We start from the raw sequence: 22,776 nt of genomic DNA, 5'->3' as shown, positions 1-22,776 counted from the left end.
ACACAGGGATTTTTCTAACACTGTTAAATCCCATCAAGTTTCTCTCTAGTTTAGGTTTTTCTTCATTCATGTAAAGAGGGAAAGTCTTGGTATTTATATACATTCATATCCACAAAGGATCATCATTTAAGTGATTTTAAAAATCCCTTTCAACAGCCTCTTTGTCACAGAGGGGGACATTTGGGCCAACAGACTGACAGGAATTTGCTGAGGTGCTGTCCTGCCTCCTAGTAAAACAGCAGTTAAATAAGCAAAAGGAGGAAAAAAAACATATAGCAAGAAAAAGGTGATTCAAAAATGAAAGCAATAAAGCTGGCTATGCTAGGGTGCTCAGGGGATCCTAAAAGCTGTTACATTTCCAACATTCCAGGAACATCCTTGTTTCCTAAACATGAACTAGTCAGCTCTCTGTCTTTTGTTTCAGCAAGTCTGAAAAACCAGTCCACACTGAATGCATTCTCCTCTTCCCTGTTACACACTTTACTTGCAGCCAGCAAAATGATTCCTTGGTCTTTACATGCAATTTTTCACTTGCAGCTAAGAACATTCACTGAAATTTACTGTGTTGTGATCAATCAGCAGAATGAAAACATAGAGAAGATTAAGCACTAAGATTAGAGATGTTTAAGTGTTTAAATACCCTATCCTGCATTTATTTTTAAACCAAGTTTTGACAACACTAGAATTCAAACTTTTCTACTTTCTGCAAATATTAATTTCCCTCAGCTCCCAAAAGAGGTGACAGGAGTGTGACAGGAGAGCTAGTAAGCAGGTAGATTGTCCATACAACTATGTGCAAACTCATGGCACCATTTAACTTACCAAGGATCAAACTAGCACTTGTAAAAATTTAACAAGATTAAACAGAAACAAACACAGAACTACTATGAATAGCACATCCATTACAATTTGGGGTATTTAAAGAGAGAGCAGAGCTCCATCACTGCAGCATACAAGCTTTATAGCCTCATTGCTTTCTTATAGTCTATTAGGCATTCGATGTATCCTGTACACCACAGTGAAAAGCTGGTAGGAAGGACACTGAACACACTTAAGGACATCTGCACACACACAAAATACTTATTCTAGAACATCAGGGAGAAAAACAGTTACCATACCTTCTCCAATAGGAGCTGGATCTGGTCCTGACTTTTCAAAGTTAATAACAACTCCACTTTGGACTTTTTGAACTAGAGATTCTAAACATTGATTCAACATTCTTTGTGTCCGAACGCAGTAGGAACGACCTGTGCAAGAGAAATCACACAGGGAAGATACAGAAACAAGTTTTGAGTAATCTTAAAGAAGGAAGATCTTTCATTGCATAAGTCACACTGCCAAGGCTTTCCCAAAATAGCAGCAACAAACTTTGTGCAAGTTTATGTGAAAGGCAAAACTTTTCAAATGCAATAGAATCAAGGGAAAAAACCAAAACTGAAACAACCTGCTGAGCTTCTACTCATTAGTACAAGTGGCCACTGAGGCTACACCAGGCTGGTCCAACGCCCTTAAGAGCATCTGATTTCACAAGTCTATGTAATCTATCTGCTTTTGTCTACTCAAGCCCTACCAGCTCCTGTACACTCCCAAACGTCCCCCTCCCACACAACATTTTTTTTCAAGCACCAGTTCAAAAGTTTCTGATGAACATCTCAAGGAACAGGCTCCAGAATTAACTTTAAGATTAAATTTACCTGATCAGCCCTGCAGCAGAATTAACATCTCAATAATACCTGTCCCACTCAATTCAACATTTAAATTACAAATCTCACGACTGAGCAAACCCACTGGAAGGGCAATCTATGAAATTTCCCAATTCCTCCTACTGGTGCATTAAGAAAATTCTCTCCCATGTAGAAGATCTGAAATAGGAATATATTTTTAAAGTACTCCTGTCCTATTGAAAACTAAGCTCAAAAAGCACCACACAGGTTCACATGGACACCAATTCAGATGGAGACAACATCAAGAGGAAGTTAAATCAAAGGAAGAGAAATACTTCAAGGCAAATACCAAATGTGAAGGAAAGCAGAGTAACATCCAGTTACCTCCTGTAACTTCACACATCTGTGTGATAGCAGATTCATCAGTAGGCACACTCCCAAGCTGCTCTGGTTCAGCAGATGCAGCTCCTGGCAAACGCAGCACTAGAGCAAACAGCCTTTGATCCCAACGAAATGGTTCTTTGGTTAGTTCACTTCCAGGCAAAGGAGAATTCAAAGGAAGATGAAGCTGATAAAGAAAGATTTAACAATATTTTCAAGTACTTGACAAATCAATGCTCAGAGTTACTCACTACACCCTACAGGACCCCATTTCTCTCTTATTCACTAATTTAACTGAAATTATAATCCAGAAACCCACATGAATTATGAACGCAGAGGCTGGGCAATGACAGCATAGCTGGTTTCTGTCCTCTATTATAAACCAGGTTGATGAAGCAGAAGTATTATTAGAAGGAAAAAAACAACTAATATTAGTCTCAGCAAAGTGCCAACTTTTAAATTGAAAGGATTTAATGTAAGTTTACCTCTTCCTGAACTCCAGCTGTATTTGTCAGTTTGTTTCCGTCTGTGATGGTAATCAAAATAGATGGTTCCAAAAAGAATGGATTCCTTCCCTGGAGACAAAAGCACAGGATTGTTAGGAGTAAGCTTAACGCTCAGTGATAGGCTTGTATTTTTGTCATTATAAAATAAACAGTAAGATGAGCAATCTTTCAAAATAATCCTGCAATTTTGTTTCAATTGCTGTGGAAATACACAGAATTACACAAGCCAAGTTACTCTCTACACACACACACCCTCTGAAGATTTTTAGAATTACTAGGTTTTTCCCTCCAGTAATAGTACAAAACCCCTCAAACCTACAGAAGTGGTGTATAAATTGGTAGTAATACAGACAACTTGGAATTTCATGGGCACAGTGGAGCGAATAGAGTGCTCTGAACTGGACTCTTCAAAGGTGAGAGAGGGGAAGTCGGGTCGTCAACCACAGATAACAAAACTGCAAGGCAGATTCACTGCCATCCAGTGTACACACTCCCATACAGCAACTCTTTACAGTCAGTGTCTTTTATACTACTCCTCTGTAGTTCAATACAGAAAAAAGTGCTAGTATATTCCAGGGTGTGTTCAGTAGATGTAACATGAAAGAAAAAAGGAGGAAAAAACCAGAAAAAGTGTGTTCACAGTTCAAGTTCACACACAGCTATGCAACGTTTCAAAACAAAGGAAAACACAACTTGAACTACCAAAATCCCTCTCCCACTACAACTGCAAAGAACACAGAAAAATAGAAGACTAACAAATTTGTTACCTGTCCATAGTTGTCTATTCCAGACACTAATCTATTGAGATTTAACAAGTCAAACGATGACCTGAGTGCCTGACCAAGGGTCGTTAGTCCCGAAGCCTGAAGGTTTTTCAGTTCGTTCATGAACGTTGCGTGGTTTTCCTTCCATCCAGCCTATCAGGTAAGGGAAAAAAAGCAGCTTGTTAGTCATTTCAGCAACAACTGCAATCAACTGCAAGTTGTTGATCATCTCCCTTCCCACCAAAAAATTAGATTACAGCCCTAATTAATGGGTGCACTGCATCATTCACATGCTACACACACCTAATCCATGTGTGCATAACCTGATGTGAAACACACAGTTAAGGCCTTCAGCAGGAGACTCACAAAACACCAATGTCAAGCATTTGGAAAGATTTGCAAATAGCCAGCTCTTGCCATGAAACCTGCTGTAGAAGCAATGAGATTAATACAAGTATTTGGATTAAGCATATGAATATTTTATTAGAAGAAACCATCACATTTGGAAATCAGAAATGCAGCTGCCAAACTAACAGCACCAATAAAACAAAGACACAAGCAGCATAATATTGCTGCTGCTTCTGAAATATACCCAGCCACCTATCCTTCATAAATCAAGACTGGAAGAAAAGAAAGGTTGCATTTGCAGGATGTAGTAATCCAGGAGTTTATATATATATATAAAATTATATATATATTATATATATATATATAATCTTAACAGTCACAGTTTAAAAGAAGAAAGATACAGGAGCAATAGCACCCGTGACTGCCATCTTCGCTCGCTAGGCACAGCCTCCCCTTCCCACCATTTCCCCAAGTAGGAAGCAAGCAAGCACATCTATTTAGTAGCAGGAGGGGGGGAAAAAAAATAATCATTATCAGCTATTTTTAATATGACTGGTGCTCAACTTTCCTATTTTTCTTGCAGTTCCTCCCACCCCAGCCCACCGGGCTCAGTTCACACCTTCTAATGCATTACCAAGCACTCTGTCATTTCTGCATTACCAACCCCTTGCCTTTCTGCCTCTCCTGTATTTCACTGCCAGCCCTCCAACTACACTCTTCTGCCCTTTCTATGGAGCAGTTGCACACACTCCACGTGGCACAGAACCAAATCACTGTTTAGTCTCAGTACCACAGCTTGAAGTTTTGGAGGTCATGAAAAAAGTTGTTATTGCCAACAAAGCCTGCAGAACATTCAAAGGGACAGCAAAAAGCCATGAGGATGGATCAGTCCTCCCAAGCACTCTGGATCCCATGGTAAGAAGGGCTAACACAGCATCAGTATGATTCACATACCTCTCAGAGTGGTATGCTGCAGAGTTCAGAAGGTATTTTAGAAGATAGTTGAGGCAGCTCACAGGGAATCAGTACAGGGTTTAAGCTGTCTCAACTAAAACAAGCAAAGCTTAAACCCTCCAGATATTCACATGATTATCAGCCTTGCTACCCCATCTAACTCTCCAAGCCATTCTTGCAGTAAGCAGTTATTCACACAGGCTCACTATCATCTGACCAGAGACATTCCTGTGCTGCAGCAGGAATCCTAGTCACACAGAGAACCATTTCAGCCTGATTTCTGCTGGGACATCCTCTGTGTAGGTTCTCACCTCCCCGGTGCACGGGGCTCAGCAGCACTGACCTGCTGGCTATGCCACGCTGCTCCTGTAGGCTTTGAACAGCTATATCCCACTGCCAATCTCTACTCCTGTCATAGGACTGACAGGTTCAGTCATGAACAAATACAAGAATGGAGTAATAAGGAAGGACATGAGGTGATCAATATCTCTGATGATTTCTCAGGCCTAAACCAAGTGGTCTTCTTTTCAGAATGAAGAATGATCAGAAGATTCAACAAAAGCAGTTTTTGGTCAAGTTTAATTCCCTGAACCAGATCTTCAAGGTTTGGATTAGTCCAAGGGAGGCAGAGAAAACTCTGCAACTGGGGAAAGAAAGAACTTTCAGCAGGACTAGCCAGCTTTATCAAACCACACCTGAAGCTCAGAGGAACAGTGTAGTTCTGTCAGCCAGGTAGTCCTCAGTAAAACACCTCCAACACCCCTCATCCACACACCAGCCGCAGCTTAAGGAAATACAGCATCTCATCAACCAAGCCACTGCAACTCCAACATGTGCTCTCAGCCCAAGGCAAGAGTACAAACACAGGGTCATTGATCTGCAGTGACTTGGTTAATGATTTCTTCCCCCCCCCAGAGTAAAACACCACCAAATCTCATCAAGACAATCTGTGTTATTCTAAAAAAAGGTTTGCCTTACAACAATTTAAAGGGAATAATCATGAGACTTTTCTTATATGAACTCTGTGAATCCGTAAGATACATGTGAACCTGCTCCATTTCGTCTGGTAAAAACACCTATGTGATCAGTTCAGCTTCTTGGCCACAGCCAGGTTGTAGTTAAAAACGTGTTTTCCAGGAAAGACTGTTTTGAGTTACTTTGTTCCAAAAGCACACAGGGGTGTGCAGGGATGGAGCCTATAAAACACTTACAAAGGAAACACCACTCCCAGCCTGCAACTCTGAATTTGAAGTTTTATGAATTCAGAGGTATTTATTTGTAAAATCAACACTAACAACCTTCTGGGATATTTAGAGATTCTGCTGTTTTCCTTTTCTGAAAACACTTGCTTGGCTCCCAGCTCCTGCTGCATTAGATCCAGCTGCAGTGCAAGCAGCTGCCTGCGACACGCTGCCCATTCCCCGGCACGTACCCCAGGAAGCTGAAGGGACAAGAGCAGCTGATCACTACTGGTTTGCCTTCAAGGGAAATGATTTTTCATCTTACAGCCTCTCACATGATCTTGAAAGATAAAGTTGAGGAGAACTGTACCTTTTAAATAAACAGCATAATGCCAAAGTACTTCTCTTGCAGCACAGGGCCACCAAGATGATGAAGGGAGTGGAACCCCTTCCTTATGAGGACAGGCTGAGGGAGCTGGGCCTCTTCAGCCGGGAGGAGACTGTGGGGTGACCTTATTAATGTTATAGATATGTAAAGGGCAAGAGTCAGGATGGAGCCAGGCTCTGCTCAGGGATGGCAGCGACAGGACAAGGGGCAGCGGGTGCAGCTGGAGCAGAGGAGGTTCCATGGGAACATAAGGAGGAACTTTTTCCCCTGTGAGGGTGACGGAGCCCTGGGACAGGCTGCCCAGAGAGGCTGTGGAGTCTCCTTCTCTGGAGACATTCACACCCTCCTGGGATGTGCTCCTGTGTGATTTAGTCTGGGTGATCCTGCTCTGGCAGGGGGGCTGGACTAGATGAGCTTTTGGGGTCCCTTCCAACTTCCAACGCTCTGTGATGAAGTGACAAGGGCAGAAAACAGAAGAGTTCCTAATTCCATGCTCAGTCTCAAAAAGCATCCAATTCTCCAGGTTATCCTCACCCCCCCCCCCCCCCCGTTTTTTCAATCAAAGCCACCAGAATTAATGACAAGGTCTCCTTCCAGAAAATGGTGGTGGCAGATAGTCTTTTGTTAGGTGGGGTTTTGGGGGTGAGATTTTTCCCCCCAGAAAGACTCTGGCCATTGTATTTAACTAAGTACATATTTCAGGGGCAAAAACTAAAGCCCCAAAGAACTCCGTATCTCCTCCACTCCACAGACATGGCAGGGCAATATAATTCTTAGGGCAATATAAAAAACCCAACTATGCAATATAAAGCATATATGGATAGAGTTCAACAAAGCACTTTGAAGTGATTAAATAATAATCCTTCCTAAATTCAAAATACTGCCACTAATGCTGCTTAGGGGAAAAAAAGGTTTTATGTAGTACTACTTCCATTTGCCAGCAGAAACACAGATGAACAAGAAAAAACAGTACCAACCAAAAATATACCAACCCCACCATCCAACGATCACCCTGCAACCTCAGAGGATGAAACACAACCATATTCTACAGAAATCTATATCGCCTCTACTGGTCGTTAATTAAAGTCAAAACAAAACATTAATTTAGTTGTTTATGAACCAATTCTAACATTGTGACTAATTCCTCATCATCTTCAATACTACATTCCTCCCTAGTCACTTTTATGCCCAGAATTTATTAATAGCAATATGAGCAGCCTCTGTCCTGACACTATGTTACTAGCTTCTCCTCTGATAATTTATATGAACAAGTAATTTTAGCCTGTACATACATACCAAAAGACTTACAAAGAAGGCTGGGAGGGAAAAAACAAGTACTATAAGCCAAAGTTTCATCCTGTTTGCTCACATCAAGAACAGGCCTAAAAGCAGTGTCGTTTAGCCTTTTGTGTTGACAACCTCAAGCTTTGGATACCATCCTGTGAAGCCCTGATGTTTGGAAGCAGCATACCACCTTCCAGCTCCTGGCTTCAGCCCTTGCAAGCAAATCACACTGAAAACATTTTTTTCTGGTGACTTAGCTTTCCAACAAATCCATGCCCTGCTCTGTTTCACCATACAGCTATAGAAGTCTCAGCTGCTTCAAGAAGCAGGTACAGCCAAAACTGCTTTTTTTCCAGCAGTAGACAGGCCCAGATTGCCTAAAATTCAGACAAAAATCGAGGTGAAAAACCTAGTGAAGAAGAGGTTAAACAGGTAAAACACCAAGCTTTGAGTATGTGTAACACACACATGTTGTAATCTCAGCTTTAGCTTAACTGGTGTATTTACTGGTTTTATTGCATGTTGGTTGGTAGTTGGTTTGTTTGGGGGTTTGTCTTTTGGGGGTTGTTTGCTGGTTTTTTTTAATGCAACGCAGAGCAGCACAGAATCATAGAATTGGTTACGTTGGAAAAGACCTTTAAGATCAACTCCAACCATTATGGTTGTTCCCAACCAGCATCACAGCTCGGTCAGCCCAGTGGGGCAGACCCAGGGGTTGGGTATTTCAGGTCCAAAGGAATCTCTCAGGATTTCACCCGCTCTGTGAGTCAGGGCTTTGGAGGCCACAAGACTTCACCTTTAACGTTTCTACAGGTGATGCCAAAGGCAGAACTGTAGAGTTTCCTGTTCACTGCATTCCTTTCAGATCCAGTTCAAAAACTGTAGCATTACTAAAAATATGTCAAGTAAGAAGACAATTTGCAATCCCACGTGCCAATCACAACAGTCGGCGTCACAGGAAGCAATTGGTGCTCTTTAAACACACATTTTGAGAGTTCTGCTAATGTTTCTCTAGCACGAAGAGTTGGGGTTTAGATACCACAATCTGCTTAAACTATGGAAGTGTCTCAGTAATTCAAGCCATTATGAAATGCACCCATCTTAGGAAAACCAAGACTGGTTCAGAATAACATGCCTGCCTGCTAGGTTGTCAGCAACATCCACTTGGGAAAAGGCAAGACAAAATCCATCTGCTGAAATCTGAACCTGCTCCTGCTACAGAACAGCCAAGTGCTGTGTGAAGAGAGTGACACCAACAGTGTTTTGCCTTCCAAACCACCAAACCAGTTAATTCTGATGCTACCTTTCTGCTCATGGGTAACTACACAGCTGACCACCACTCAAACCTCTTCACACATCCGTGTGGGAGTCTAGCAAACATTTCATTTCCAGGGAAGTGTTCTTTGGACCCCTCATAGTGCCAGAGGCTGCTTCCCAACCACCACAGTATCTTCATCTCTTTGTAATCTTCCAACTGCAGCCCCAGCATTGCTCAGCTAGTTCTGCAGCAGGCAACACCCTCCTATGTAACCTAGAGCTCACCAGCCCCAGCAACTCAGGAACAGGGATTGTGGCAGCCACAGACTACCTTGGTCATCCCAGTTTTGCTACAACAAAACTTAGAAAAGGGGGAGAGGAGAGGTCCTGGCACCACACATCTGTTCCCCAAACGAAGGTCAGGGTTATGCTGCTTGTTGATACAGAAACAGTGGATGTCCACACTTACCTCCCTCACTTTCATTTGATGTTCAGAGATTCTATTTAGGAACAGTGCACAGCAGAAGAAAGGTACTGACTGTGCTATAAACACTGTGTATGCTTTTATTTAACATTCAGAAGTCCTAAAGTCAGCCAACATCATGCTACTTGAATCATCTACTCATCTCATCCTCACAAATGTTTGCCTGCATTGTGCAAATGAGGCAGAAATCATAGCTCTGAGACAGAGACACTGGCCCCTCCAAACACTCATGAATGCCGTTTTTGAGGAAACAGAGCTCTCAGTTCCTATCTATACTTTGGCTGCAGTATAACTCTCCTCTCATTTCAGTACCTGTGTTCTCTGGTTACTTTTATGCAACGTACCAGTCCTGTCACTGCACAGCATCAAAAAGCCCTTCATAAAGAAACTCAGAGGATCAATTCTGCTTTGTTCTTGGCACAAGACAGCTCCACAACACCCACCTCTGAGGAGCTTAGCATACCTCCAGCACAGAATGATGCTGGCACACATGCCTGAAATCAGCTTATCATCAGGGTAGTGCTGAACACAATGACCCAGCTTAGATCCACGCTGTACGATGCTGATCTGAAGGACCAGTGAGTGCTGTGGAGGTGCATCAGCAGATCCTACCGCTCTGATGCAGAACTCAAGGAGCAGGAAGGTTTGATGGGACTGAGCCAGCCGTGTGCAACTGTTACCCCTGTCTGGCTCTCCAGCACACTAAATCATTTATATTACTAGCTTTAGTCCCCATTCCTCCAGTCTCCCCAAATAAGGGTTTGAAACATGATAGTGGCTACCCTTATCCTATACTAGTAAAATTCTAGGATAAGGATGGATGAAGAGACAAGTAAGTCCTGGTTTGCAAGCCAGGGGAGCCGACCCTTAGCTTTTCACATGGAAATCTGGTTTTGCAGAACAGAAGAGGCAACAAGTTTCGGAATAAAGCTTCGATATGACCCTACTGCAGGCACAAGAGGAACAGGATCACTGAAACACACATACACAGCTGTTCACTGTGAGACCAGCCTAACAAAAAGCCACCTTATCATTTTGTATTTGAGTATTTTAATGGACAGCAAACTCACAGGTTTATTCCTCAATAAGCCCATGGAGCATTCAAGTACAGTGAAGAGTCTACAAGAGCATCATCCATCATCAGCTCCTCAGAGGTAGTGGGCAAATGGTTAGCGTTTCAAGGATAGGGTGTTGTGAATAGTAAATAAATTGTTTCTTCCTGTCAAGTTATTTCTGCTGGGTTTGTAGAACACTCAAACAAACCTAGTGGTCAAGTGCTTCTTTAAATCCAGAGAGCACTTCTTTAAAATTTAAGAAAAAATAATTGCTCAAGTCCCAGTCAAGTAAAAATAGTCACAGAACTGTACTGTAAATAAAACATCTCCAAAAGATCACAGAAGTATAAACTGCTTTAATACATCTTTAGAAAAAAACCCTACATCTTTAGGAACAAAATAAAAGTCCCCAGACTAGATGCTTCCTTTAATCCCCCACAGCCAGGATTTTGACATCAGATTTTTACCAGAAAGCTGCTGCTTTGCTTGTTCCTTATCTCCATCCATTTCCAAGCACCACAATTCTTCCTTTTCCTCCAGTTCTGGGACAGACTATGAACTTGAACAACAGAGGCTCTCCTCCCCTCACCCAAATTATTTTTGACCGCACCGTTGGAGACAGTTTTGGTGCAAGGAAGAGCGTGCCATGTGCTGGGTATCTTGAGGCCAGCAAATGGTGCAGCATCAGGCTGTTGTTTTACTGAGGTGACAACAACCCCAAGTGCATTTCAGAGGTTTTACTTCACAAGAGCTGCCCTCTTGTACAGTCCTGTAGAGCCAACACTCAGGGGATCAGCAAACCAGCTCTTACACCCCAAGGCAGGTCTGCTACTGTGCACCTTGGTTCACAGAGATCCCCTTAATTGCACATTTCTAAGCTGAACTCACTGGTCGGTGCACCAACCAAAGACTAATTAGTTTATACAACAGACTGGACCCTCTTGTTTTCTAAAAGCATCTAGTAATGAATGTGAAAAGATCAGAATTGCATTCCAGCATGATATATAACTGTTCCAGCAGTCAAGTTACTAGAAAAATAGTATGTCTCCATGAGATCTCAAAGAAAAGAATGGTTTAAAAAAATAAAAATCACATACCTTAGGAAACAATCTCAAACTACACCATGTGGTTCACTACCCTTTTAAATAACTTCAACATTGAAAAGACACATAAATGCTTTTCCACCAAGAATTCAATGTGTTTATCTAAGAACAACTCAGTATCCATGGAAAACACTAGTAGAGAAGCTCTTAAGCTCCAGTTACAAAACAAGTACTGAGGCATTTATCAAGAAGCAGTAACTTCTCCTGTCAGAAATTTCAGAGAGAGATGCTCAAAGCTGGAACTATGCTTGGAATCAAGTGATAATAATAATCAATGCCAAGCAAAAAAAAAAGTCTACACTACCTTGTTATTTATTACCCACTGCTCCTGCTTTAATCCATCTCTGGATTTAGCTTTCTGGTCAACAATATTTCATGTGTTTTGACAGCTACGCTCACCATGCTTTTTGCTGCACAAGGATGAAAGGACTACACATGAAGAAAGGAAAGTATGAATACCAAAGATATCGCTGGATCACCACGTTTCAAGACACATTCTTATTTTAAAGGAAGAGCATTATCCAGTTAAAAAAGCAGTGTTTCTGAGAAACACTTGACAAGCTATGATATTTCAGTACAGAATTGAACCAGAGCAAGCTACATTCCACACAATAGCTTAATGGAGAGGGAACACAGATGTAATCATACAATTTGCAGCTCAAGTACAGTAAGCAAAACAAGAAGCTACATGCTCCTGGCTCAGCACCATAGCAGTCGTTTTAGAAATACCACTACAGGTGCATCTAAAAGAAATGCTGCAGAGAAGGCAACAGTTGAAATCTGGAGGTTTGACTCAAAAACAATACCTGCATTTACCAGTAGTACCCACTGCTCTTCCAGACTATCAGTCGTGCTTTCAAAGCTGGTCAGCCCTCAGCTCTGTCTTCCTGGCCCCTTTCTACTCCCAGCATGGCTGGAAAAGTCACAAGGAATGAACACAATAGCTTAAGAGGTTAATGAGAGCGTGCTATCAGCACAAGGGATTGTTCATAAGCACATTTCTGGCAATCAAGTAGAAGAGAATTACTGATGATCCTCTAGCTTTACAGCCCAGAGCTGAGATGACACAGCATGATCCACGCTCATTTTGAGAGCTGCCACACTCATAGAATCATAGAATATACTGTGTTGGAAGGGACCCATAAGGATCATTAAATCCAACTCCCTCCTCTCCCTCCCTCCATAGTGCAGCACACCAAAGCACTGCATGTACTGAAAGTTTAGGGTGAATCTCAAAAAGGTAACGAATCTAGAGAGGCTCATCTAATCAGATTTCCTCAGCTCATGACTGAAATGCTATCCAAGGCAATGTTGGGGGAAAGAAAATAAATATGTAGCTATACTTTAGATCATAATGAAATTCACTTACTCACTGAACAAGCACAAATTGAAAAACCTCAACTAACTAGTCTAGCAACATCAACCTCACCTTCAGGTCGGATATAGCAAAACCCACACTGATAAGAGTTGTTAGTACTGTTTTTATTTTAGGGGAGAGCCACAGCTTTCCTCTAGCTGGCTGGTTCAAGAGTAACCACACCAGCTTCAGCTCCTGTGACGAGCTGGAGGCACTCCCTGCCTCGCTGCACCTTGCATGCTTCTTCCCACACTGTGACACCAAGGAGCTGGCTGGCCCGAGCGTGCCCACAGACTCAGGACACCCAGCACCCCCATGCCCAGCCTGCCAGCAGGCACACACCCCATCAGGGCGCCTGGCAGCAGCTGAAGGCACCGAGTGTTCTGGCTCTACAGATGCACATTTTCCCACAGAGCAGAGCTTAGATTTTTTTTTTTATAAATCTCAATAAAAACCTACCAGCTCTACTGCTAACAGGCCACGAAGACCAATACTAATGCATTATTCTCACTCATAAACAGAGCATAGCAACACCAGCTTAACCACACTGAAGATCTTTGTTTTCAGTCAAATCAGTCATTCTACAACATCCACCTTAGGAAGATTTTTTAAAAAATATTACTATACAGTTTTAAGAATTTAAAAGCATCTCTGAAAACAGCCAAATCAACAATTATCTTAATCTTTAAAAAACAAACTTTTTAAAGAGTTCTGAAGAGTTGGTTTTGCAGCCTAGAATATCATTTAACACACCCAGTGCTGCTTTTCCTGGAGCGTTTGCATAGGAGCCCAAGCAAAGAATCACAGTAACTGTAACATGTGAAACTGAGTGAGAAAAAAAGGAGGGAAAAAGCTCTTTAAAAGAAAAAAGGGTCTGGTTCACTGATCTGGTAATAAGCAGTTCATGTTTCAGAGACCAGGTCTGACACCTAACGCAACTTTTGTCTTTCAAACACGAGCTGGGGAGCTGCTTTGGCAGGGGGGTTGGACCTGATGATCTCTCAAGGTCCCTTCCAACCCCTGTGATTCTATGAAACACTCTGCTGAGTGTGATCAATACACCTCTATGGGCAGCCACAGATCCTGATCTGCACAGGGATCAGCCTCATCACAAGAACGTACCTTCTGCTTGGCACCTTACTAAAACTGTAACCCTAGAACACACTTGCAGCAGAAATCCATTGCTACACAAGTATTTTCTGACTACTCCAAAATTGGTAAGAAAATTACAAAGCAAAAGAATCCTCTAAGTTACTACTTACTATGCTTTTTTTGCGGAGTAGAAGCACAAGAGTTACATATGAAATGTTACTCTATAAGCATAAATTTTAAGAAGTCCAAGACTCTAAATCTGGAAGAATTAATTACTTAAATAACAACCTGCATTTAAAATTCAGAACAGCAGCAACTGCTTTTTCCACTGATTATTTCTTTTTAGTCTACATTATTAAATAAAAGCGGGGTAGAGGCTTTCAACATAGACAAAGTCACTAAAGACTGGGAGACATCCAGAACCTTCTCACAGGGTCCTTGGACTTGCACTGCTTTCCCCTCCAAAAGCACTGGTCTTCCAGAAGACATGTCACACCGTGCAGAAATTGGGTTTTCCCCATTTGATTCCAACTGTCTGAAGTATGACATCACTGTAGGAGACAGCACTAAGTTTGTCCTTCCTTGTTCACAATTAGCTCAAAACACCATTCTTGAACCACTGCTGCCAGTCACCGTGCTTTCTGGCAATGCTTTTTTGAAAAATATGCAAGAGTGAGCATTGTAGAAGTGTCTGCAGCTTTAATTAGCTTATCCCATATTTAAAACATGAGAGAACCAACACTTAACACGTTAGTTTTGCATAAAACCTCAACAGAATAAACGCCCATTTTCAAGACCCCACAGAAGTATTTTACACACATTTTTATGTGCACCAGAAAGCCAGGTTACAAGGCCTATGGCTTCTTCCATAAATAACAACCAAAAAGAAATCTTTAAGAACCCCACATGTGAAGGAGGCAGCCAATAAAGACTACACGTGGCACGAACCACCAACCTCATGAAGCCCCTTCCTTCTGACCGAACATCTCACTACAAAAACACAACTAGAGGGATACAATTTAACTGCTTGATTACACATTTTAAGCTTCTATTTTTAAAATAAAAGCGACCTTTGCACTGAGGATGAGTTAAGCCTCTTAGTGCAAACATATCTACTTTTGTCCAGTTTATCCTGTAGCCTTAAGGGCTTACATCTTCCAACGTGTCCAAGATCAAATAAAGAACCAAGTGCAAAGATGAAAACAATAAATGGCCACAGTGGCGATGAACACCAGATGCTGGCTTCCATTCAAGGCCTCTCATCTCATCAACAGCACAAAGCAGCAAGAGACTTCCGATGAAACAGCAAGCTTTTAAATCACAAGTCCCTGCAGAAACACAACTGGTTAAAATACTTTTAAGAATTAACCTTGCACAAGTTAATTTCTGAACTGCCCTGCCATTTAAAACCAGTTCCTTTCCAAAACCTCATCATCTTCTCTTTGCACAAACTAGAATTTTCACAAGAGACCTCAAATTCAGAATGCACCAAGTTCTTTTAGAAGAATGAATCACTCTGATTATCACTGGTTCATTTTTTACAAGGGAAAGGTACATTACTATGCACAAAATTCCTTAGTGTAGTGCTTTCCACTCAGCACACCAGTTCCTGGCAAAAGGGTGTTCACTGCAACTCACAAAAAGCAGCCAGCCAGCAGCAGTCACTCAGGACAGGGAGAGAGAAGACAGACTAGCATGCTTATGCACATTTAAAAGCATTTTAACATGCTTTACACTACTCAATATGTTGCCTCTCACAAAAGGGAATGTGCTTTTTAAAGGATGCTCTCTACCCTTCCAGTACTTCTAGAAGCTGAGAGGAGTGACAATACTTCACCCCATGCTTGCTACAGGGAAGAGACATGCACTGCAGCATATAAAACACAGCCCAACTTGCACCAACAGGAACTTTTTAACTGTCTTTAGCCTTACTTGTCCAATTCCAAAACACAAACAACCCACACAACAAAGGACCTTTCTGCACACATACACACTGAGCACACATCCTTCATTGCAACATTTACGTGATAAGGCAGCTCAACAGGAACAGGTAAAAACTGTTCTGTGGGGGACTCCAGGCAGATTTTATTTTGTCCTTTAAAAAAAAATAAAAAAAAAAAAAATCAAGATTTGCATGAATGCTCCTTAAAGAATTAGGTGACTCCCTTTCTTTCTGAATTCATTGTGTTTAACAGAGGAAGAGCAATTGTTGGCTTTAACCTGTCAGTCAGCTTTCTGGAGACACACAAACTCGATGACAAAACCCAAACCAAACACAGTGAAAGACATACTGCAAGGCTGGAGGAGAGGTGTGCTTCATACTGCACAGGGAAGGGAAGATGTTAGTGTTCAGAAATAAACACATTGCTATGGCTGACTCAAAATGTGTATGGTGATACTTTACCTAAACAAATACAGAATATAACCTCCTGAATTAGTTATCAGGAACAGACACTGCATATCCTGCCCACATTTCATCCAGTTGTTCAGTACTGCACTCTGGATTTTCTTTCTTTTATGCTTCCAATAATGCTTGGCTAGTAGGGACACGAGGTTCGTACATTATTTACAGCATATCTGGACAGAAAGATAGACCTCTCCCACTTCCCTCAGCTTTCTTTCCCTTTTGCATCTCTCTGATATGAGCTCCCTCCTGCCCTTGGAGCTGCTATCTGCCTTGCACCAAACAATTCTGCCTGCATACCTCACTACCAACTTGTAAAACCTCCAACTGTTCACACATCCTCTTCCATAGCACGTCAGACCACCAAGTACTTTCATTTGCCAGAGGCCAGACTTTTTCTGTGTAAAACTGATGTCTGATGGTCTCTCCAGGTTCCTGTAGAAACCTAATCAATTTAAGATTATTCTGCAGATTTGCTACAGGTCAGTTTACCTCTGGTTTTCTTCCTTGACAAAAGTTAAACCACACAAAAACGCATTTCCTATCACTTCAGGCAGCTTTCCTGAAGATCTCTGCCTCAAACCCAACAGGTTTCACAGCTGGGTTTCTCTTTCTCCCTGCAGCTCAGGGTCAGGAGCTCTGATTTCAGTTCTTCCAGAAACAGACAAATAGATCTGACATCTCTGTTTCGCAGTGCAGCCTGTTCATTTGCCACCTCCCTGTGTAGAGTCAGCAGTAATTGGTCACATTCTCCCCCAGCACAGCTTCTACGTGAAAAAAAGAATTTAAAAATGCAGGCAAAAGCTTTTGTTAGTGCTACAAAAAGCAAAGCAAAACCAAACAAAAAGCAAAGTTAGTCTCTCATGTATGACCTTATGATCTCCTGGTTTTGAAGTACTATTTTAGTACCACAAATGAGATTATTTACATATGGTAAGTACTCTTTGACAGACACTTACACAGAGCCTTCTATACATTCCTCTTCCAGCCTCAATCCAGCACCCCAACCCGACACCAAAATCAAAGGTCATCAAGCTCAATCCCTTGTGAGAATTTCAGAGAAACAGAAGAGGTTGCTCAGGGTCCACTGCAAAGGGCTGTTTCCACAGGACACACCTTCAGCACCGACCCGTGCTAGGGATGTGTCCCTGTAGCAGGGATCAGCAACAGAAGTGGAAGGCATCTTATCTATCAGCCCCACTCTGCATTTCTCAAACTGTGGAGTGTTTCACATACCCTGTACTAAGAATTCTGATCTACTGCTCCCACAGCTACATACATATTTCTGTACCCAGCCCATTTGTAGGGCAGTCACAATGGACTTGAATCTGGTATAATGCATCAGAAAGAAGAGAATTCAGATTCAGCAGAGTAAACCTAAGTTCTCTCAGTCCTCTGACTTGTGACCAGACCCTTTATGAAGGTCACAGAGTCACACAAGAACCTAAAACAAAAGCTGTATTTCATAAATAATACTCCAGCAGTGAGGCAAGGCCCCATCACTGCCAGAAGCCAGATCTCAGTCACAAGGGTCAGGGCAGTCCAGTTCATCACTATTTTCATGTCAGACCACCGTTATTTTTGTTTATTCAGGGCCTGAACTAGCCACCTGCAGCATAAACCCCCAAGACCACCAGAAACTGTGAGGTTTGAGGTTTAACAAAAATCAAGAATGGAAAAAAAAATAGTAATTGAGAACTAAACCTTGCTTTCCTCTTCAAAAACCTTTTAGGCCAAGATTTTGGTATGAGCTCCATTTACAGAGAAGTCACGGTAAATCCTGCTGAAGCCTCCCTCCTTTTCTGCATCCCTGGAAAGCAGGAAGAGCTTGGGGGAAGGAGGCAGGCAAGAAGACTCTAGCACCACTAGATCAGGAAAAAAAACCCAAATAATAGCTTAAGGTTCTGTCCATTTATACCACAGCATGTGCTTAGCTCTAGAAAAACACAATTTTTTTTAAAGGGGGGGAAAAAAAAGCACTGAAGATGCTGTGAAGCTTATGCAATTTCAAAAAAAAAAAAGAAAAGCAACTGGGCAAATTCAGAGAACAAGCCACAGACAACCATTACTGGCATACCAACCCTCAGCATGGGGCTCTGAACCGCAAACTTGGGTAAGTGATGTGCAGAGCTGTCAGTAAGGTGCTTGGCCTGTCTCCACCTTCCTCCCCAGGCACTGGGTACCAGCCAGGCTTTGCAGGAAAGGATGAGAAGGGTGAGGCTGGCAGCACTGCCTTGGAGGTGCTGCAACGCCAGGCCAAAGCACAGATGGGATGGAGCAAACTCTGAGTTATAGCAATCTATGAACATTAATGCTTCAGAAGAACATATCAGAATCATCAAACCAAATAACACATTTATCTTAGCTGGAAATCCAAGAACATGAAATACTGAGACAGCAAGGGTGTACTCAAACCAATTTTTCTCACCCAAGAGAACTGGACACACATGGGAGAGTAAATCCTTCACTACCTAAATGTAAGCACTAGTGTAAGCACTAGCACAACTATTGCCACAAATCATCTATGCATGACGTAACAAGCAGGAGCAGAGGAGCTGACAAGGTTCCAGAGGCACCTGCAGGGGAGTGGAACCAAAATTCCCACCACCCCACCTTGATGTCCCCACCTTCCCACCAACCACAGCTCTCTGCAGAGCCACACAGCAAACTCAGGGACTAAACAGTCCCGCTGACACAGTGGCAGAGCGCTATGACCAGTCACTTACTAACAGGAAGAACTGGGAGAGAGGCCACAGGTCTCCAATAATTTCAAACTCTCTATGCTGAGGACAGTTCCAAAAGCATCATTTTACTTGCACAGATTTTTAGCAAATCATTTGAGCAACAGCAGGATCCTCAGCACAAAACCACCACGTGCACGATGCTTTCTTGAGACACTCTTGTCCACCAAAACCAAGCCAGCACTGTTCACTTAAAATACAGGTACATTCATTCTGAAACAAAATCAATGCATTCTTCTCACATTACCCCTGCTCCGAGCTGAAGTTCACACAGTTCCTCTACCTCCTGACTATTTCCCTCAACTGCTTCACTGGCAACCTTAAGAACTATCTGTGAGGCAATATAATTTAATCACTGTCAATCATGAAGAACACAAGGGATAAAGCAGCCACTAACAAAATCAGCCACTACTGCACATACTTGGAAAGGAGACTTGTTAAATACATTCACTCATCAAGCTTGCTTTCCTCTAAATGAAGAGAGATTAAGTATCTAACTACAGCAGCATTAGGTAAAGAAACTAAAACGTATTTCTTTTACAAGCATGTTTTGTAAGACATATAGAATCCAGCCTACACCAGGAAGTTTTCCTGGCATAACTATGGTTGTTAGAAAACACAACAGAGGGGCATCATAAAAACCAGTAAAAGGCCTTGAGAGAATCATGCTGCTGCTCTAAGGCTTTCTCTGCTCAAGTAAGAGACAGGATGACAGCCTAACCCACTCATTTATGCCACAAAGTCTTTACATAATAGCTGGACTGGAATTGTAATCATAATTGTTATAAGCATGTATTTATTGCATCTGCAGCCTGCTCCTACACAAGTTACTAAGTTTTGAAAAAATATTTCAAGATTGTTTAAGGCCCAATTTACAAATCAGCACACTAAAGGTAGAAAAATAAGTATCTAAAGACACAACAGCAAGTTACAAGAATTGCAATACTTGGGGTTTTTCCCCCCTTGGCTATTTACTGCATGTCAAACATGACTCAATACTACCATGGGTATCACACAGTCCCATCTACTTCAATTACTATTTACTTAAAACTGGGAACACAGGCAAATGCTTATTAGTGCCTCAGAATGTACACAGATGCTCATTAAACATAAGGACCTTCCCTCAGCAAATCTGAGCACACATGTGCTAATAACCTGTAGCATTACCAGAGAGGTAATTTTATTTTGTCACCAGTATGCTTGCTGTCACTGCAGTGGTTTCTTCCTCAAACTCAGGAGAGGTCAACAAATACCCAACACAAAAGAACCCCTAACACAAGCCATCTGCAGTTAACACTGGCACAACAAAGATCTGGATTTTGCATCCAGCAACAACTTGAATTGGAAGAAGGATGTGTGCACTGTGCCTAAAAAGCCCCAAATCTCTCCAAGGCAGGCCTAGGTTTTTGACAGTAGGTTTAACTCAAGAAGGATGGTTTCAACTTACAAAAATAGGATGACTTCCTCACCTTCTTCTGAGGAAACAAAAGGTGCAGTAACAAAGAATAAATACTCTCACTAAATCACTTCTGTCACTGCAGAATGCAGACTGTACTACTTAGCTGGGTAAATACATTGCTGATGAAAGGAGCCAGGATTCATAGCTTTTGGTAATTAAGTTTCCTCATTATCAAAGATTAGAACAGGCAGCATCAGTGAGCACAGTTATTTTTGCAACTTCTCTTCAAAAAGTTTTAGCAGGGGGACCTAGAGAGGGTTCTCTTTTCCTCTCTGGAATGACCAGAAACAAATTTTTATATAAACTCCCTTGGCCTTTGCCATAAGGGTCCAAGGCCCAACAGTTACAGCTGCTACATTACCAGTCAGGAGGATGCTAAAGCTTCCGTGACAGTGTGTTTTCTGTGGCATGCTTTATTTCAATACTCTGGATCAAGCCAGATGTTTCTCTAGGCAGGTTCAGGAGACGCAGAGCACCGCTTTTTGCCCTCACGGGGCAGCAGGCATGATGCACAGCACAGCCCTTCTTGCCTCAACCCTGAGGAACGAGGAGACAGGGACAAGAGAGGCTGGGCAGGCAGCCTGCCCTCCGCCTCAGCACAGCCCCGCCTCACAGCAAACTGCTGCGAACCACAGGGCACAGCAAGCGGACTCGGGGCGGGGTGGTCCCCCGGAATCGTGGCCTCTTGGCCCGCAGAGACACAGAACAGCGCCGGGTGCCTCCGTCCCAAAACCCCACAGCCAGGCCGGAGACGGCGGGGAAGGTGTCAGGGGGGCCCCGCGGCCGCCCCCTGCTCCCCGCTGGCGGGCGGGGGTCCCGCGGGCGTGAGGCGGGCGCTGCCTCCTGCCTAACGCCTCGTCCCCGAGCCCGGCCGGGGCACGATCTCCGTTAAGGGCGGGGGCAAAGGCGGCGGCGAGAGGGGCCGGGCCTCGCGGCGGAGCGCTGAGGCGAGGCGCGGCCACCGCCTCACGAGGGGCGGGCGAGCAACGGCCCGGGAGGCGGAGCGGGGTCAACCGCCCGCCTCCCTCCGCACGCCGGGGCGGTGAATCACACTCCCGTCCGTCTCCTCCCCCCCCCCCCCCCCCTCCTCCATCTCAGCAGCGCCCTCAGCCTCTCTCCTCCATACAAAAGCAAAATGTCCGCCATCTTCACAGGCTGCTGCTGCCGCCGCCGGGCCGGACGGGGCTGCGCCGCGCCGCCGCCACGCCAAGGGCGGCCCCGCGCCGGGGCCGGGGCGGCCGCGGGAGGGCCCGGGGTGGCCGCGGCGAGGGGGTTATTACCTTGATGCAATAGGGCGGCTCGTCGAAGGTAACCAACATATACCTGTCGCCGCGGCTGGCCGGGTCCCGGGCCCGCAGCTGCGGAGAGAGCAGAGAGAAGCGGCGTGAGCGGGATAATGGGGGGGGGGAGGGCACCGGGGCGGCAGCAGCGGCTGCCCCTTCGGCTCCACACTCACCTTCATGAAGATCTCCACGGCGCCCTTGGCGATGTCCAGGTAGCTGGTGCCCAGATACGCCCGCTGGTTCATGGAGGCGGACGTGTCTATGAGGAAGAGGAGGATCGGCATGGTCCAGGCAGAGCCCCGGCCCGCCGGGCACCCTGCGGGGAGGAGGGAGGGTGGGAGGGGGGGGGAGCGGCTCGTTCGCTCACTCACTCACTCCCCCTGGCCGGCCGCCTGTCCGCCCGCCCCGGCTGAGCTCGGCTCGGCTCGGCTCCGACCGCGGCCGCTGCGGCTCGTTACTGAGCTGCCTGTGTTCGCCGAGACTCAACTTCTCTTCCCTGAGCTTCCACCAGCACCATGTGACCAGCGCGCACGCCATTGGCTGCCAATTATACCCGCATTTGCATATTCATGTCGGAGAGGGGGAGCGGGGAGGCTGCGGGGTGACGAGGGATGCGGGAGGCGCCGCCGCCGGACCCCTGCGCGCGCGCGCGCCGCACCTGTCACCCCGCCCCTCTGCGGGGCTCCCCGCCCCTCGCCCCAGGGGCCGCCCCGCCCCGCCGCGCGGGCTCCTCAGGGCGGGAGAACGTCCGGTGGCGCCGCCGCCTCACGGCCTCTCGCCGCCTTCCCCCTCCGGTAAGCGTCCCGCCGCTGCGGCCCTTTCCTGCGGCTGAGTCACCGCACGGCCGCCAGGCGCGCAGCCGCCCCTCGGGCCCAGCCGCCGTCTCACACCTGCCCGCCGCGGCCTGTCCTGACCGCGGCCCGGCCTCAACGCCCACACGGCACTCGACGTCCGGGGGAGCCCCACCAGGGCTGAGGGGAGCGGGCGGGAGCTGTCGGCTGGCCTCGGGGAGCCGAGTGAAGCGGCTCAGCTGATCACCTGGAGGCACAGTCCGGTTTCTGCTCAGCGGGG

The 22,776-nt window shown here is 44.6% G+C and overlaps 1 protein-coding gene across 1 annotated transcript in view; it reads right to left on the bottom strand.

Moving 5' to 3' along the window:
- LOC311195852 (integrator complex subunit 6-like) overlaps positions 1-21,989 on the bottom strand; it is a gene marked incomplete at its 5' end in the record, with an annotated part of 40,506 nt that extends 18,517 nt beyond the window's left edge. The window contains 6 exons of the mRNA XM_084269295.1: positions 1,119-1,247; positions 2,049-2,232; positions 2,531-2,620; positions 3,319-3,468; positions 21,703-21,780; positions 21,879-21,989. Coding sequence (XP_084125421.1) covers positions 1,119-1,247; positions 2,049-2,232; positions 2,531-2,620; positions 3,319-3,468; positions 21,703-21,780; positions 21,879-21,989 — 742 coding nt within the window. The remainder of the gene's footprint in view (positions 1-1,118; positions 1,248-2,048; positions 2,233-2,530; positions 2,621-3,318; positions 3,469-21,702; positions 21,781-21,878) is intronic.
- Between the last annotated feature and the right edge of the window lie 787 nt (positions 21,990-22,776).

The sequence above is a fragment of the Gallinula chloropus genome, assembly GCF_964237585.1.
Source record: "Gallinula chloropus genome assembly, chromosome: 11".
Lineage (NCBI taxonomy): Eukaryota > Metazoa > Chordata > Aves > Gruiformes > Rallidae > Gallinula > Gallinula chloropus.
Note: the sequence above shows the minus strand (reverse complement) of the source record. Positions and strands in the feature narration are given on the sequence as shown.